Genomic DNA, 17663 nt, shown 5'->3' on the forward strand with positions numbered 1-17663 from the left:
ACGAAGTAGATATTTCTTAATATAACTAATGACAAGAAACAGATTCAATCAAGCGAAACGTCATATAGGGAATGGAAACAACTTAACACTAAGTAAGGCTCGTGGGTTATTCCTAGAAGATAATGATAATATTAACATGAAGGATACCTATAAAATTACAAATGATCATCCTCCCACAGATGAAAAAGATGTTGTTAATAAAGAGTATTGTGGCAATAACTTATTATCCTCTTCTAATAAAATAGACATATTAAGTAAAAACATAACTGAACTAAGAAAAGGTGACTGTGATAAAGTTACAACTAAAACATTACAACTAAATGAAACACAAGTTAATGAAGAACTAATTAATGAGTTTATTGAATCAACAAATGAAGTCAGAAATACTGTTAAGTTTTGCAATAACGTTGCTGCAGATACTATCTCTAAATATAATCAATTAAAGCCAGAATTTGATAATAATAAATTTAATCAGAATATAACTAACATACACTTAGATGAAATGTTTACTAACGGTCTGAGAGAAATGAAAGAATACAATAAATCTCTTAGAGGTGTTATAGTACAATATATAATTGCTATACTTTTACAAAGTAAGTTACTTGATAATAAAGAGAAAGACAGACTTGAGATGCATTATAGTTTTAATCAAGAAGATATAATGAAAGAAATAGAAAGAATTTTTACTAATGAAAACAAGCAAAGCAATGACCAATCCAACAGCACCGAGTGAGAGATTACTATATCCAGATTTGTCATCAGTATCAGAAAGATTGATAAACGAAAAGATTCAAGCTAATAATAAATTTAACAACAATATTAACATTATAAAAGATATTAGAAATTATTATGAAACTGAAACTAATAACTATAATAAGAAGTTAAGTAGATATAAGAATTATATTAACATAGCTGAGATAACAGAAATAGTATTGTCATCAATAGCAACAACTGCAACAACAACATCAGTTTCATTAACAGTTATAGGATTAGCTTATTCTATACCAACAGCTTTTGCTACAGCAACTGTTTGTGGTTCATTACCAAAAACAATTAATACTAAAATTAGAAATAAAATTACAAAGTATTCACAATTGTATATTTGAAGTAAACAGTTTAGTGATAAGTTTAATAAACTAAATACTAAATCAATGAATGATAATAAAATAGATAATGATGAGTATAATGAATTTGTTAAGTTATATGAGGATTATAAGAAGAACAAGAAAAACATGCTGAGTATTTTTTTAGATTAAAGATATTAGTGCTTAGTAATAACAAGGTTTTTAGTATCAATAATATTAGTATTAATATTCAACGATAATTATATAATCATAATCATAGCTATAATCATAAACATAATCATAATCATAATCATAATCAAATAATTATCTTTTTTTTGTACCTAAGTATAACCCTCTTCCTTTTTGTACTACTTCTATACCTTCACCGGTAGTTGCAAGTTTAATTAATTCAGGTGTAGCAGCTAGAGCTGCTTTAGGGTTTCTAGATGCAGCTGCACTTCCTATTCTACTTGCTATTTCTAATGCCCTTACTGGATTATTAGCAACTTTCTTTCCAAAATTAACCGTAGCTTTACCAACACTTTTAAAGAAATCTTTAAGTCCTTCTGCTTCTATTGTTGCATCAGATACTGTCATTGATTTATTCCTTCTACATAAAACACAATTACCTTTTAACATTTTAATACCTTTTGAAGTGATAGCTCCTCTTATATTAACAGTATCACTATAATGTCTACCTCCAACACAATATGAATTAGTTTTGAACTTATTTAAAAGACTCATTTCTATATATAAAAAATAATGGAAGTTTAAAAGTATAATCCCTTTGTTGTTATTAAGCCTAAACCCAAGCCTAAGCCCAAGGTTAGACCTAAGCCTAAGATTAAGCTTGAAGCTGGAGGCTTAGCTCTAGAGAATAAAAAGAAATTAGACATTATTTATGCTAAAGGTTTTGTTAATACTAATAAGAAATAGTTAGGTATCAACAAGAGTAAAAATTAGAGCGGACTAGCTATAAGTATAAGTATAATTATATGGTTATGTATAAGTAAAAGCATATAATTATAACAATAACTATATTATACTATAATTATAAATTATCGCTAGAGTTATATCTAAAATTATAATTATCGCTAGAGTTATATCTAAAATTCTAATTATCGCTAGAGTTATATCTATGACTTAAATTATATCTATGACTTAAATTATATCTATGACTTAAATTATATCTATGATATTATGTCTACCATCTTATTATCATCACTATTCACACTAATAACCTTTCTAGTTAATACTAATGCATGAAATATAACATCTGCAACTGCAGCACTAAATTTAAAATTAAGTTGTATTGGTTGTGGACCTATATGATCCCTTTGATATCTAGTATCGAATACATATATTCTATAATTACTTTTGAATGTTCTATGATTTATATATGGTTTTATATTATGTGGCAGCCCATTATAATCTTTATTAAAGCTAATAATCTCTTTAAAAGCCTCATTATAATTATTGGTGCCATAATTAATATTCATTCTATCCTCGAGATAAAACTCACTACCAATCTTACAATAACATTCAATAACATTCATTACATCAAATGTACTTGCATCATGAGTTTGCTCCTTAACTTTATTATTTTCAAAACCAACTATAATATATTGTGGTCTTTCCATACCACTTTCCATACCTAGATCAAGCAAGAAGTTAGTAGCATTGGACACATTCTTATAAAATGTCTTTCTTTCATAATATCTAAAGTCTACATCATTCTTTTTACTTACACCCTTTTGCACAATAATTCTATTATCAATACTAGGATCAATACTAGGTACACACCATGATATACCTCTAATTTCTATATTACCGTCATTGGCAACTGAACCAGGATTAGCATTAACTCTATATAGAGCTCTAAACCATATATAATCTTTTCTAAATCCTTTACGAAACCAAATAGATCACTCATCTTAATCATCATATACATATGTCCTCGTTGTGCAGCAATATGGTCACCTTTAAGTTGACTATCTCTATTACCTTGATTTCTAACAAAACCACTCTCATATTCATCACCAGTACTAGTTAATAACTTATACATCAATAGATTAGGATGACAATGATCTATATATTCAATAGTCCTACCACCATTAGTTTCATGCTTAATTGAACTAAACAAGGCCATCATACCATAATTAACTAATCTGATGTTAGCATCATTAGCAAATACACCACCAGCATCATCTGATACAACAAACTCTATCTCTAGATAGGAATCACGCAAATTTAAGTGATTCTTTTCTCTATTGAGTATGATATTAATATTGGTATTTATCGTATTCATTGTTGCCTGGTTATTTGGTTTATATTTTATAATCTTACTTTGATGTATAACATTTTTGTAACCATAAGTTGCATCCAAATTAAAATCCATTTTTATTAGATAAAAAAATGACAGACAACTTGATTCTATATGAACTACAAAATATACCCGAAGCTTTAACTAAAACTAAAGAAGAGTATACACTTAACTTTAGAATGATAAAATCAACAGAAAAGTTTAACTTTAGTGAACCTATACTTAATACAACAAAATTAGGTTTAATTAGATTATCTGTTTATAATTCGGTGTTTAATGTGAATAGAAGAAATAATCAATTCTTATATGCTGGTACTGTTATAGAAGATGATGAAGCTTTACCTCAGGCTCTTTGCTCTGACCCTAACCTTAACCCTATCTCTACCTCAAGCCCAAACATTACATCTATACTTAATCATAATTATAAAGGAATCACGTTGCTATATTCAACTATTACACCGGGAGCATATGAGTTAACTGATATAGCAGAATTAATAAAAGAAGAAACTGATGGTAATGTTATAATAGAACCTGATAAGTATACGATGAAATGTTTAATGGAAATAAAACAAGGAGCACTCAGCTTTGATATAGAAAACTCACTAGCCTCATTACTAGGATTTAGAAAAATAATTTATAAAAAAGGTAGATATAAATCTCAGAAAATTATTGATATTATGGGTTTTAGTACTATTAACATTCATTGCAATATTATATCTGGAGCTAAAGATAATGGTAGAGATACAGACATACTATATACTTTTAATCTAACAGAACCACCAAGTTACTTGATAAATATTATACCAACTAATATCTTATATCAAAATGTAACTAAAGATAGAATAGAATATATAGAATTTCATATTAAAGATGAGCATGGAAGACCTATAGACTTTAATGGTGATGTACTAAGTTTTACTTTACATCTGTTGTAACCAGCAACTTCGTTGATCTAGTTTAGTCTTTATCTTTATGACTTAACTTAAACTAAACTCAAAAGTTTTCCTATCCCAATTAATTCTTAGTTTAACAATAATATTTTTATTTTTAGTTATATCAATGACAATATAATTATGAGGCTCCTTCCATACCTTATTACATATATTAGCAAAATCATTATAACTAAGTTCAACATTATTAAAGAAATCTTGATATATCGATGCTAGGACTTTACCTCTCTGTTCAAATAAAATTAATAGATTACAGTTCTCTCTAACACTCTGCCTATCCAGAGAGAACAGGTTTTGATTAAGATATATCATATTACAGTTATTATGTCTACCTCTACAAAAGTATTCATTAATAACTGGTTCTTTGGCTCTAACATCATCAAATATCATTAGTTTCTTTAAGTCTTTGGGTAGTTTATCGGGAGATGGTAAATCATTTATATCTTTAATAAGTTCAAAATCAGCTTTTGGGTTTATTCTTTCTATACCATGGTACTGATCACCAGTAGGTCCAATGATGCATAGCTTATCAAAATATATACTAGCTAAAATTAGTTTTTTTAATAAGAATGTCTTACCACATTCACTAGGACCAGATATTATACATCTAAAGTTATCTGGGAATGCGGCTTCAGTAATTATAACATCATCATTCAACCATGAATATAGATCATCATTTATGTTTACAGATATCGGAGAATTTGCAAAACAACTCTGTTGAACCGCTTCACGGATATTATTAGTAGCATTATTACTAATGCTATTACTATTGCTATTCCTATTAGATTTACTCCTTTGATATTTTTCATCAAATATATATATAAAATTATCATTATCATTATCATTATCATTATCATTATCATTATCATTATCATTATCATTATCATTATCATTATCATTATCATTATCATTATTATTATCATTATCATTATCATTATCATTATCATTATCAATGACATTATCCTTATCGTTAACATTATCATTATCATTATCATTAACATTATCATTATCATTATTAGCAAAGCTACTTCGTAGATCATTAACATTATCATTAAGATTATCCTTATCTTTATCAACACCTCTACTACAACTTAAACAAGAACACTCATTATGTATTCCCGGATATTTACATTGATTAAGTAGAATATTCAAAGCACTTTTAATACTAAATCCTCTATCAATAAGATAGATCATATATAAACAAAAAGCCCCACAATAAGATTCATCATTTTGTTGTATTCTCTCATTAGAGCCTAGATCAACATATTCTTCTAAAAATAAAGGTGGAGTTTCTACACCAAAACTATCAAAGTAATATGTTGGACCAACTTCTCTTCTTATAACTAAAACCCAATGTGTACCTTTAGTTGGATGTAGATTTACAATAATGTTAGAGTTAGGTTCACTTACCATTTCTGGTTTATCATCTCTCATTACAATCTCAATTGGTGTTAGACTTATATCTTTACCTATATCTTTTATTCTGATATCACTCATAGCATTAATATCAATATTAAATTTATTATTGAATTCCTCAAATGTTAGGATGAGCATTTTTATATATTAATTTTATTAAATCTAAGTCTAATTATAAGTCTAATTCTAAATCTAAATCAAATCTATATTTATTATATAAAAATGGAAACAGGTAGTGCAGTTTTTATTTTTATTATTAATATTGGAATTTGTTATATAATATATGATTCAAGACCAAGTAAATATACAAAACTAGAAGAAAGCTTTGGTGGATTTATGAATAGGAGTCTAGTTAGATTTGAATATGAAAAGTCAACATTACATACTATTGTTTATGGTGGAACTTGTACAGGCAAAACATATTTTATTAGACAATATTTTAAGTTATACTCAGTCCAAACCCAAGATCAAGATCAAGATCGAGATCAAGTTCAAGATCAAGATCAAGATCAAGTTCAAGATCAAGTTAAAGTTCAAGATCAAGTTCAACATCAAGTTCAAGATCAAGTTCAAGATCTGCGAAGCAGTTTGGTAAACCACGAACAAAGTTCGTTCACTGATCAAGTTCAAGATCAAAGGTCCATAGTTATAGTTTGTAAAGATGACAGAGACTGGATAGATCCTGAGTCTAATAAGTTTTATACTGGGTTTAATAAATGTGATATAAATATGATCACAAAAAATAATATGTATAAATTTCAAAATTGTGTAATAGTACTTGATGATATGGGTGATAGGTTAAATAAGGATATAGGTTATTATTTTACTGAAGATAGGCATTATAATATTCAAATGATTGTAATGTGTCATAAACCAGCTCAAATAGTTAATACAGCAACAATGAGTTGTGATACTATTTATTTAACAATTTATAATGTACCTGACCTATTTAAAAACTTTAATGAGATATATAAATGTGAACATGACTTCAATAAAATAATTAGTGAATTAAAAAGTAACTATTATAATTATACAGATGGAATGTCAGATGAACTTCGTTATGGTATAATTAAATATAATAAAAAGGAAAATACTTTTATTATTATTAGTAGTAATAGAACAGTGTTATATGATTCAAGAGTTGGTTTCCTTGATTTAAAAGCTCTTAGTTTAAAAGATGATTTAGAAAGAGAAGACACAAATAAACTTATAGCATATATGAAACCACTAATGATTAATGCAACAGATAGAAATGTTATTAATCATGATAATTATCAGTTTTATTTTAATAAACTTATTACTTTAAATAATATTAAAATACAGAATGATGTTTTAACTAAAGAAATGATTATGGGAAAGGGTATGAAAATTTTATCAAATTTTGGTGGAATTATAGGCGCAGGATTATTTATATTTAATTGTTTTTATCCTTATTCAATATCAAGAAATGCTGGAACTGTAGCAATGGGAGCAAGTACAATGTTGAGTAGAGTAAATACATTAGTTAATGTTGGACATGGAGAAGAGTTGGAAGGTGAAACACGAAATACAATCTGCGAAGCAGGTTCCCTGATACAAGAGGATTATATAAATCAGTGTAACTATGACTTCGTCAATGAAGAGATGGGAATTTTGAATAGAAAGGGGGGAAGGTTTTTAAACAAACTATATATAAATAATGAAGAATTTAGAGAAGAGATTATAAATTTTGTTAAAGATAAGAAAGAATTAGACCTTGATTTGGTTTTAGATAAGAGATGTAAAACTAATACACTCAATACTTTGAGAAATAAATATTTAGCAGAGTGTATCACATCTAAAGATAATACTAAGATTTAATTGAAATCATGGCTAAATGTTACCCTGTGAAGGATTAGGTAAATATTATAGTTTACCCTATTATAAATGCTTTTACAATGTTTAGAGTGTAACTATAAATGTGGAAACATTGCTGTTTTAAAATATCATTATGAATCATTTCATAAAGATAAAACTGATAAATGTATGTGTGGTAATATAATATTAAGTGGTATTTGTGCTAACGATTTTTCTCCAAGAGGTTGTTTTTTAAAAAATGAATCTAGTTCTAGTTCTAATTCTAGTTCTAACCCCAGTTCTAATTCTAATTCTAATTCTAGTTCTAACCCCAGTTCTAGCTCTAGTTCTGGTTCTGGTTCTATCTATGACTATAACTCTAACTCAGATCCTAACCCCAACCCTAACCCTAACCTTATCCCCAACACTAACCCTAACCTTAACCCCAGCTCAGAAGTATTAACTAGATGTTGTAATAAGTGTAATTATATAAAACCACTAAATAATTTTGATGAGGGTAAGTATACATGTAGAAGTTGTACTTCAGCTAAAGTTAATTGTCCATATTGTACTTCTGTTGTGAGATATGATGGGATACGGGCTCATGTAAAGAAACAACATCCAGATATAGAATTGACTAGAGGATTTAGTAGAAATCTGCAAAGCAGGTTCCCTGATATAACTGATCGGTGTAACCACTTCGCGGATAAAACGAATAATCCTAGTTGGCAAAGTCCTAGAGCTGTAAGTCCTTTAGTTATTAACCAAACAGAGGATCTGCGAATTTGCAAAACAACTCCGTTGAGCAGTTTCACTGATAGTTGTTCATGTAAATACTATAATTTTGTATCATTTCTTATTAATAATGGAATAAATATAGAAAAAATAAAAGAAAATATAAATTTATTGAAAAGTATAGATAATTTGAAACAAAAAAGTATAAAAAAATAAAAAAAATAACAAAAAAGAGGGAATCACTCTTTAAGAGCGAAAAAGAGCGATCTTTTGCTTTGATTTTTTGATTTTTGCTCTATTTTTGATTTTAATTGATTTTTTTATTGTATTTAGAGCTAATATATAGTAGTGGATAAAACAATGGTTTCAACAAACAGTAAAATTTGGCCCGATTCGACATGCGCGATTAGCGTTAGGAGAAAGGGACAAATTTTGCTGGAGGTTGAATCCCTTGTTTTTTCCACTACTGTGAATGAAAACAAAACTTTGATCACGGGGGAAAGGAACAGTTCCGATTTTCAGTGCCGCATGTACGATTCTTACGGAACACAGATTTTTTCAGACTATACGCCGACTGTCCACGTTAACTCTCGCTTTAGAGGAATGGTAGTTGTTTGTCCATTTGACCGAAAATTAGCTTGTCCAAGCAACGTTTCTATCACATTTGACAATCAAACTTTGTCCCAAAGAGTTCGAGTTGAACACCAGTTAAAGAGAAACCTGAACAATTCGTGTGAGCCATGTAAAAATGAATTCAGGTTAGTTTCAATTTTAATTACATCACGCCAATTGAAAGGCCAATTTCATGAAGTAAAGCACTATCACAATAAGCACAATTGTCGCTGTTTGATTTGCAACTCGCTAAAATTTATTATATAAAACTTTAGGTAACATAACTGTAAAATAATATAAGAATATAAGAATAGAGAAATTACAATAAAATCTGAATGTAAATTATACCCACCCATCCAGCACGTTCGCTGTTTCAATACAAAAATTTGTTTCTTGTTTCATTACATAGAAAGTCCGTATTCAAAGTATTTTCATAGAGGGGGGGACTCCGCGTTCTCACAATAGGAGGAAAAGTTCTAAAATATCAAAAAGTAAATCATGACACAAAATGAAGCATTTTATAGTATGACGACTAATTTACATAGCGAAACCTGCAAGAAACTTAACCATCCGTTCCATATTTTGTTTTAATGAATTGAAAAAGGAACAATTCTATCAATCAAAGTTAATGAGGCAAAATAACATAAATTAACCGAAAACAGTGCTCGAAACACCTGCTAACATTTTGATCAAAATTTGAAAAAAATCTGCTGTTTTGGGCAGACGTGGACAACAGTGAAAAAATGTGGTCAGTCTTGTCCGCACTTACTGTCACACTGGTCTACGCCGACATTGTTGCCCACCGTTACCAATCACAATAATATTCAACAACTTGTAACATGAGACCGAAATGAAAGAACGCCTAATTGGTCATAAGTTGTTAAAATGTCGCTCACATCGTTAATCGTGGACTGTGAACACAATTAGAAGTTTCGTCACTAGAACATTTAAGCATCTGAATTGGATTTATCAAATAAGTACCAATTAAATTTAAAAGATTTAAGACTAACTGAATGTTCAAAATAGTGGGCATGCGTTATAATTATCCGTGAAAATGAATGAAAGTTTCTCCCGTCACTCATATCGAGTTTTTCGGTCAATCGTGTCCAAAATTATCGCAACCAAATTTCATCGTGATAAAAATTGAGGCATCGCGAAAACTGACGACGATGTATTGTCACTGTTGTCAATGAAACGCCAAATAAACTCTAAAACTGCATATTGAACGTGTGTCATTTAATGAAAGCATTTTTTAGGGAGCCAATAAAAAAGTAAACCTTATATCCTCTTGGTGCCAAAAAAGACATTGCGTTTCTATGTGGCTGAAGTCCAACACAGATTGGCGACTTGCTACACAAAATGTCAAAAATTATAGCACAGTGTAAAAACATAACATCTACATGTATACGCTCAATAAAAATTCTAATGAAATTCATTTTGCGAAACTTCAAAATAAAAACGGATGATGACAAAAGACATCTGTTTTTAGTTCCCAAAACGTCAGTGAAAAACAATAACTATTCACACAGGTAAACGCAAATTTTAAACTGCTCTCAAACGAAGTTTGTAGCAATTATATTAGTCCTGTCGGTTTTTTTTGCAATTTTTCTCTTTACTGATTTTTCATCTGACGCTTTTGACTTTTTAACCTCAAAAAGGGGATAAACAGGTAGCGCCCAGCGGGCATTAAGTGCTATTAGAGCCCTTTAGCTCTTTTTCACCTCAAACTGTTTTGGAGACTTACACTTATGGTGTGAAGGCGCTGCCAGCTCCCCACCCTTCTATTGCCCCACCCTACCCCCTCCCCCTTTCAGCCGTCGGTACATACCCTTGTTTCTAGCTACTGACGAGCAACCACTCGCTAAAAACACGCAAACTTATACTTTATAATTTTTTGCACATATTTTTCCAAGTTTTTCAGAGAATGTTTAACATTTTTGATTTTTTTAGCACTAGGTGTCAAGGAACTTCCTCTATATTTTAATAACAAGTTACCTCAAGGTTTCTAGTGGTAATGGAATAGTTTCAACATTCTAACACCACGAATATTAGCATTTGTTTGACATAACTTGCAATGTTGGTCTAATTTTTTATACATTTATTTTTCCTTTTTGAGGTTTTCCGAACCCAGGCGCCAGAATACGTTCTGAGGGGTTTGATAATAAGTTACTGACAAATTTTTATTGGCCATGGAATAGTTTTTGAACTTTTTAGTGCCATAAATTTTAGCACTTTTTTGATAAAACTTGATTTTTTTTAAGTTTTTTGAAAATTTTTGACTTTTTAAAGTTTTTTGAGCCTCAAGATTCAAAGAAATTCCAGAAAGGGGAGAAAAAATGTTACTTTATATTTTCCAGATTTAACGGTGTGTCTTGCAAGATCATAATATTACCAATTTTTGAAATTTTTGACAAAATTTGCCGTATTTTTTAAAATTTTTGACGTCTATAGTCTTTATTCGGTTTTTTGGACCCCAAGGGTCAGAAAACTTCCGTTAGAGTTTGATAATAAGTTACTGAGAAATTATGGTTGGTCATGGATTAATTTCAATTTTTTAATAACACAAAATTTAGAAATGATTTTTAAAAAAATTGGAAATTTTTTTTTGAAGTTTTTTAGAAATTTTGTCATTTTGTAGGTTTCTCTAGCTTCATAGCTTCCTCTACCGTTTAAAAATATGTTATTGCGTAGTTTATAAATGTAATGGAGTTTGTTCACGATTTTTTAATCACAAACTTAAGCAATCTTTTTCAATAAAAATTGGCAATTTTTTCATGTCTTTGATTTTTTTCCGGCACCAGAAGCCCTGAGACCTCCTGCAAGGTAAAATAATAAGCTGCTGCTTTCTTTTAATGCAGCACTACTGCTGCTATTATTTGGCGTAATGTCACCATCGCTGATCCTCGATCAGAATGAGTTATAGTAGAAAATTATTTTATTGTATATGACTGATCAGGCACTTCTCAGAAAATCATTGTTAATTGCTCTCAAAAGCAATTTGTAGGAATTATTTTAATCACGTTTGTCTCTTTAATGCAGTTTTTTGCTTGGCCAATTTTTCGTTGACCCATTTGACTTTCGACTTCAATTCACACATGGGAAAGACAAGTAACGCTTAATTTGCATAAAGTTCTTTTAGAAACGTTCAGCCAGCTAGTCTTTAAGTATGCGATTAATAGAAACTTTTTTGAAGACTTATAGTTAAGGTGCCAAGGGCGATTCTTAGAGGTTGGAGACACCTACACCATTAACCCGCTCCCAATATTGCCCCCTACTCCCGCACGCTGCTACCCCCCACCCTTCTGTTGCCCAACCCAAACACCCCCGTCAACCCTCGGTGCATCCCCCCGTTTCTACCTACTAACGAACAACCGCTCGCTAAATACACGCAAATTTATACTTTATACATTTTCGTACAACTTTTTTCAAGTTCTTCAGAAAAGTTTGAAGTTTTTGATTTTTATTAGCCCTAGTTATCAAAAAACTTCCTCTAGGTTTTGAAATTAGGTTACTGCATAGTTTCTAGTGGTAAAGGAATGGTTCCAACATTTTAACATCACGAATATTAGCACTTTTTTGACAAAACGGGCAATTTTTTCAAATTTTTTAACAATTATTTCTTCTTCAGGTTTTTTCAGCACAGGGGCCAAAAAACCTCTCTAAAATTTTATAATATTTTACTAACAAAATTTTATTGGCCATTGAATTGTTTTTTAGTTTAAAATGTCACAAAATCTGGCACTTTTTTGATAAAACTTGATTTTTTCGAAGTTTTTGAAAAGTAATATCTGTTTTTTTTTTGCTTTTTTAGCCTCAAGAACCAAGGTACCTCCTTAACTATTTGAAAATCAGTTATTGTATAATTTCTGGATTTAATGGAATTTCTTTCAAAGTGTTTTTAACATCACGAACTTTAGCGTTTTGGACAATTTTTTGCAAGTCTTAGACATCTATAGTCATTTATCGCGTTTTTAAGCTTCATGGGTCATGAAACCTCCGTTAGGGTTTGATGATCAGTTTTTGGAAAAATTTTGTCGCTCATGGACTAATTTTCAATCTTTTATTATCACAAAATTTAGCAATTTTTTATACAATTGGCCGATTTTTTAAATTTTTTTAAATTTTTTCTTGTCAATTTTTATGTTTCTCTAGCCTCAAAACTTCCTCTACGGTTTAATATTATGTTACCGCATAGTTTATAAATATACTGGAAAGTTTCTCAAGATGTTTTTATCACAAATCAAAGCAATAATTTAAAATTTATGCAATTTTCTCATGTCTTTGATATTTTTCTGGCATCAGGTGCCCTGGCACCTCCTTCAAGGTTTGATAATAATCTGCTGCATAGTTTTTAGAGGAGTTAATGGAATGGTGATCAATATTTTTTGTTACTCCGGTTATTAATTAGTGGATAAAATTAAATTTTTTCAAAATTTTGGAAATTCTTTTATCATATTCTAAGTGTATGGATCTTTAAGCCAGTGAAACTATTTCAGACTCGAATCAGGGATACTGGTTAGTCTTTTTAGACAATGACATGGTTCTTATGATATTGCTCTCTTAATTTTTAGCAAAACTTTGTTAAATTTGCAATTGTTTCCAAAATTTTTTTGTCCTTTTCTGAGTTTAACGACTATTACTGGCCAACGAAAATTTTCAAGTCTTGGAGATCAGTATATTGACAAAATTTTTTAGACGGAAAACGGTTTTGAACTGGTTTTTACCACCACGTTGAAATCTTTTTTAATTTTGCTTTCTTCAGCTTTTCTATAGGATTTATTTACTAACGAGGCGAGAAAACTAGATATTGCAGGGTCTAGTCCCATCCTGTTCTTATCTTTGTTTCCCTCTCTGTCAGTTAGGGTTTTCTTTCTTTTTCTGTTTCATGTTTTATTTCTCTCTCACGCTCTCTCACTGTATCTCTCTCTCTCTCTCCTAATGCAGCACTTCAGCTGCTGTTATGTGGCGTAATGTCATCATCTCTGATCCTCGATCACAATGAGTTATAGTGGAAATTTTTTTATTGTAAATGACTGATCAGGCACTTCTCAGGAAATCATTGTTATATACTCTCAAGAGCAATTTGTAGCAAATATATTAATCACGTTTGTCTTTTCAATGGAATTCTTTGCTTGGCCGATTTTTCGTTGGCCCAATTGATTTCCGTTTTTCGAAACGCGATAAGTAGGTAACGGCCAGTTTGCATAAACTTCTCTTAGAGCCGTTCAGTCGACTGGTCTTCAAGTATGCGACTAACAGAAACTGTTCTGTAGACTTATACTTATGGTGGGAAGGGCAGCTCTTAGAAATTGATCGCATACCCTCACTCACCCACCTCATCCATATCAGTGCCCCCAAACCTTTTTTTGCACCCCCTCTGCGATGCATCTCCCGCTGCGCTCGTGTTACGCCCCTTAATTAATCTAAAGCTAACCTCACTAAACCGTGACTAGCTACTGATGGATCCAACCGTGTTGTTTCTGGTACAGCAGTTTGAAATGTAATTTAGGTCAAAATTGCAAACATGCTTTCTAAAATATTCTAATTAAAGCTTTTTTTCTAATTAAAGCTTTTTTGAGTGTTGAAAGACGGGCCAAAATTGGAGGAATTGAATCAATATTGGAAGAGGCGCATGTATTGTCGTTTGTTTTTTTTTTGAACTAACCGTTCCGTTTTACTGTTCATTGAGGCTGAAAAACTGAACGCATAATGACTATCAACTCGACATTTGATTCGTAAACGTGAGAATAAAAAGTTTTCTGATTGTTTAAAATGTTTTTGAGAGTTATATAATTTATCTCACAAACAGTTAGTAAAATTTCAAGGCATTTTTAAAAAAAATGCCGAATGCTTCAGATAGAAAACTCATACATTGCTTTATGTCAGTCATTATTTGTTTTTATAGTTTAGAATGCAAAATCTAAATTGATTGAGACAGTGATGTCCTGAATTATACAAAATTGCACACTATTTGTATTCACCATGATATCGAATTTAATGTGCTGCGGAAACAATTAAGGCTGTTTTGCCTGTTTTATCTATCCTTTTCAATGTAAGTGGCCTCTAAAAGATGTTTAGAGTGCCAAAATGTAGATAAATTTTGTTCGCTTAAAAGTTTTTAATTATATGGCAATAAAAATGAATCACGCGGTTTCTCCTAGAACATAAACTAGGCAATAATTATCACTAAATGAAAGATTTCAGCTCTGGGGTTATAAAAATGGGTAAAATGTAGGGATTGTTTGTTGAAGAAAAAAATAAATTTCGTCTCAATACATTGCTAGTTTTTCAATCTATTCAATTTTAAGATCAGCACACTCCACAAAAAAATACGGTTTTCAAATATTTGTCACATTATTGCAATCTCTCTCTACTTTTGGAGCAATTGTTGTAATTTTATGTGTTTGTCCTTCCTTATAAATAGCTGCGATATCCATAGCTGAGTTATTTTATTAGCCTTCTATTGATATTTTTTACAATTCAAAGAGTTATGGACAAATAATTTTATTGAATGATGAAAATCTTTCCAACTGCACAGTTACTTTCCTGCCACTCACAAAAACATATTTTGTCCCATTCTATCTGTTCTAATGAAAGATTCCGGATTAACTTTTTAATAAATAGCCGTGAAGCGATCGTTTGAAAAATCAAAGAATTTCAATTGCATCGTGGCGCTCTTTTTTTAAGATCTGATCACATATTTTGATAATTTTTGGGGTCATAGTATACTAGAATAGAAATGGGCTTCGTCTTCGATAAACTCAGGCAGGGCAATTGGACTTTGATTTTATCTTTTCCCGTTTTTTGTTGACTTTCTTTTCTAAGTGGTTTTCAATGTTTATTCCAAGAATTTTTCAAAAAATCTGAGTGGCAAAAAATGTCAGTTCTCGCAGATATAAAGAGATTAGTTCTCGGTGCAGTGGGACATACCTCCTCATCCGTTGTGAAATATGCCGCCACTTACAAATCTCTCTATTCGCAGTGGGATCTGTTTTGCACTTATCAAACTGGGATTCCTGAAATTCACAAGCAATTCAAATTGATCCCGGTTGAAGTTGATTTAAGTTGATCACAAGCAATTTAAGTTGATCCCGAAGATTTTACTACTTGGTTTTATCCGATCACATCAGTAGAATTTAAGCAAAAAATGCTTGCACTGTTTCTAACAATTCCTATATAAAAAGATCCAATACTCAATAGTTTGCTGCAACAGAATAACAGTTTGTTGCTCAATACGAGACAAAATACAGAAAAGGCAAAACACCTTCTTCGAGAAGAATTAAGTACACCGGTGGAATACTTTGAAGCGAACAAATTACATGCTATATGAGAAAACAGTTGGGAAAAGACTATTTATTCTGGAATCTTCAAGTCGGCAATTGAAAAAAATGCTTTTTCAAAAATATATCCCTGCAAAGGACCGCACAAGATTACAAATTCTTGAAGTTTTGAAGAAACGCAGGAAGAATTTAACATTGTTTTTGTAGGTAAGCATTTCATGCATAATTCTTTTTGAAATTTCAGGTTCTCAATTTGTACGCCTGTGATTACTGATTTTAAACTTGTTCAAACTACACCTGCACGATTAGTCGAGTGGTTTGAGTACTATCGTTTGATGGGCGCTAAGCATATTTACATGCCATACATTGACCCTAAGAAATACCCAACAAAACCCGGGGAACTTCAACGCAAAATAATTTCTTACTACAAGAGGAAAGGATTTGCGATAACTTATGAGGTTCCTAGTTTACCAATTACAATTCCTCAGCCACAGAAAATGTTTCGCCAACTCACCAAAAACAAACCTATACATATGTCATACTGTCTTCTAAAGTTTGGATTAGCAAACGACTACTTATTTGTTCACGATTTTGACGAAGTGATAGCCTTCGATGTCAAAAGACACTCCAGCATGAAAAGTGCAATTACAGAGTTGCAGGAAAACAACAATTCTTCAGGAAACGGAACATTTCGCTTAAAAGATACGCCCTATGACCATTACTGCTACAAAAAAGTTCCTCAGCTGAACTACACGAGCAGTATAATATCAAAAGCAATTTACAGTTACAAAAGCCTGTCGTTAAATCAGGGTAAAACTATTTATCACACTGAGGGGTGTTATTTATCAAATGCACACCTTTGCTCATTTCGAAGGAACAAAAATGTTTTAACAAAAACGCCAACTGGGCTTCCTCGAAATTACAAACTGGTTTATGTTGCTACGACGGTTTTCTCTCTGGGGGGCAATTTTTATGACACAACTGCTCAAAATGTACTGAGGTCTTTTCACTACAGATATCCCTATGATTTTACAGGTCGACCTCAGAGACATCATTTTAGCGAATGCAAAAACGGTACACTAGAAGAACTTGGTTGGTTGAACCCAATTCAAGAGCGGATTTTTAAGCGATCACAGGAAGCTATGGACTTGATCAGAAGGAGTAATAATCTCTCATCTGTATATCACGAGCAATGAGAACTTTTAAATTAAAGATTTAAGTTATAGTGCAAAAATGTGCATTAATTTATATAGTGTTTAACTAAGTAAAAATCTATAAAAGTACGCATTTTTAGTACACAGTACTCAGGTCCCATCAAGCGCGTCTTTGGTTCTTTATCGCACCGCATGTGAAGACATTGATCATGAGATAAGATCTGAACTTGGTTCAAATGATAAGATGATACGATTTGAATTTGGTTCAATCCGTGTTGATATGTTTTGCATATGAATATGTTAACCCAGGTTTC

At 31.0% G+C, this 17663-nt stretch overlaps 1 protein-coding gene across 1 annotated transcript in view; it reads left to right on the plus strand.

Moving 5' to 3' along the window:
• LOC142342990 (uncharacterized) overlaps positions 1-17391 on the plus strand; it is a 45275-nt gene extending 27884 nt beyond the window's left edge. Inside the window, exons 4-5 of the mRNA XM_075394671.1 lie at positions 8866-9061; positions 16440-17391. Of these exons, the coding sequence (XP_075250786.1) occupies positions 8907-9061; positions 16440-17391 (1107 nt within the window). The 5' untranslated portion in view covers positions 8866-8906. The remainder of the gene's footprint in view (positions 1-8865; positions 9062-16439) is intronic.
• Positions 17392-17663: the final 272 nt, after the last annotated feature.

Source organism: Convolutriloba macropyga, chromosome 7, assembly GCF_964194025.1.
Source record: "Convolutriloba macropyga chromosome 7, txConMacr16.3, whole genome shotgun sequence".
Lineage (NCBI taxonomy): Eukaryota > Metazoa > Xenacoelomorpha > Acoela > Convolutidae > Convolutriloba > Convolutriloba macropyga.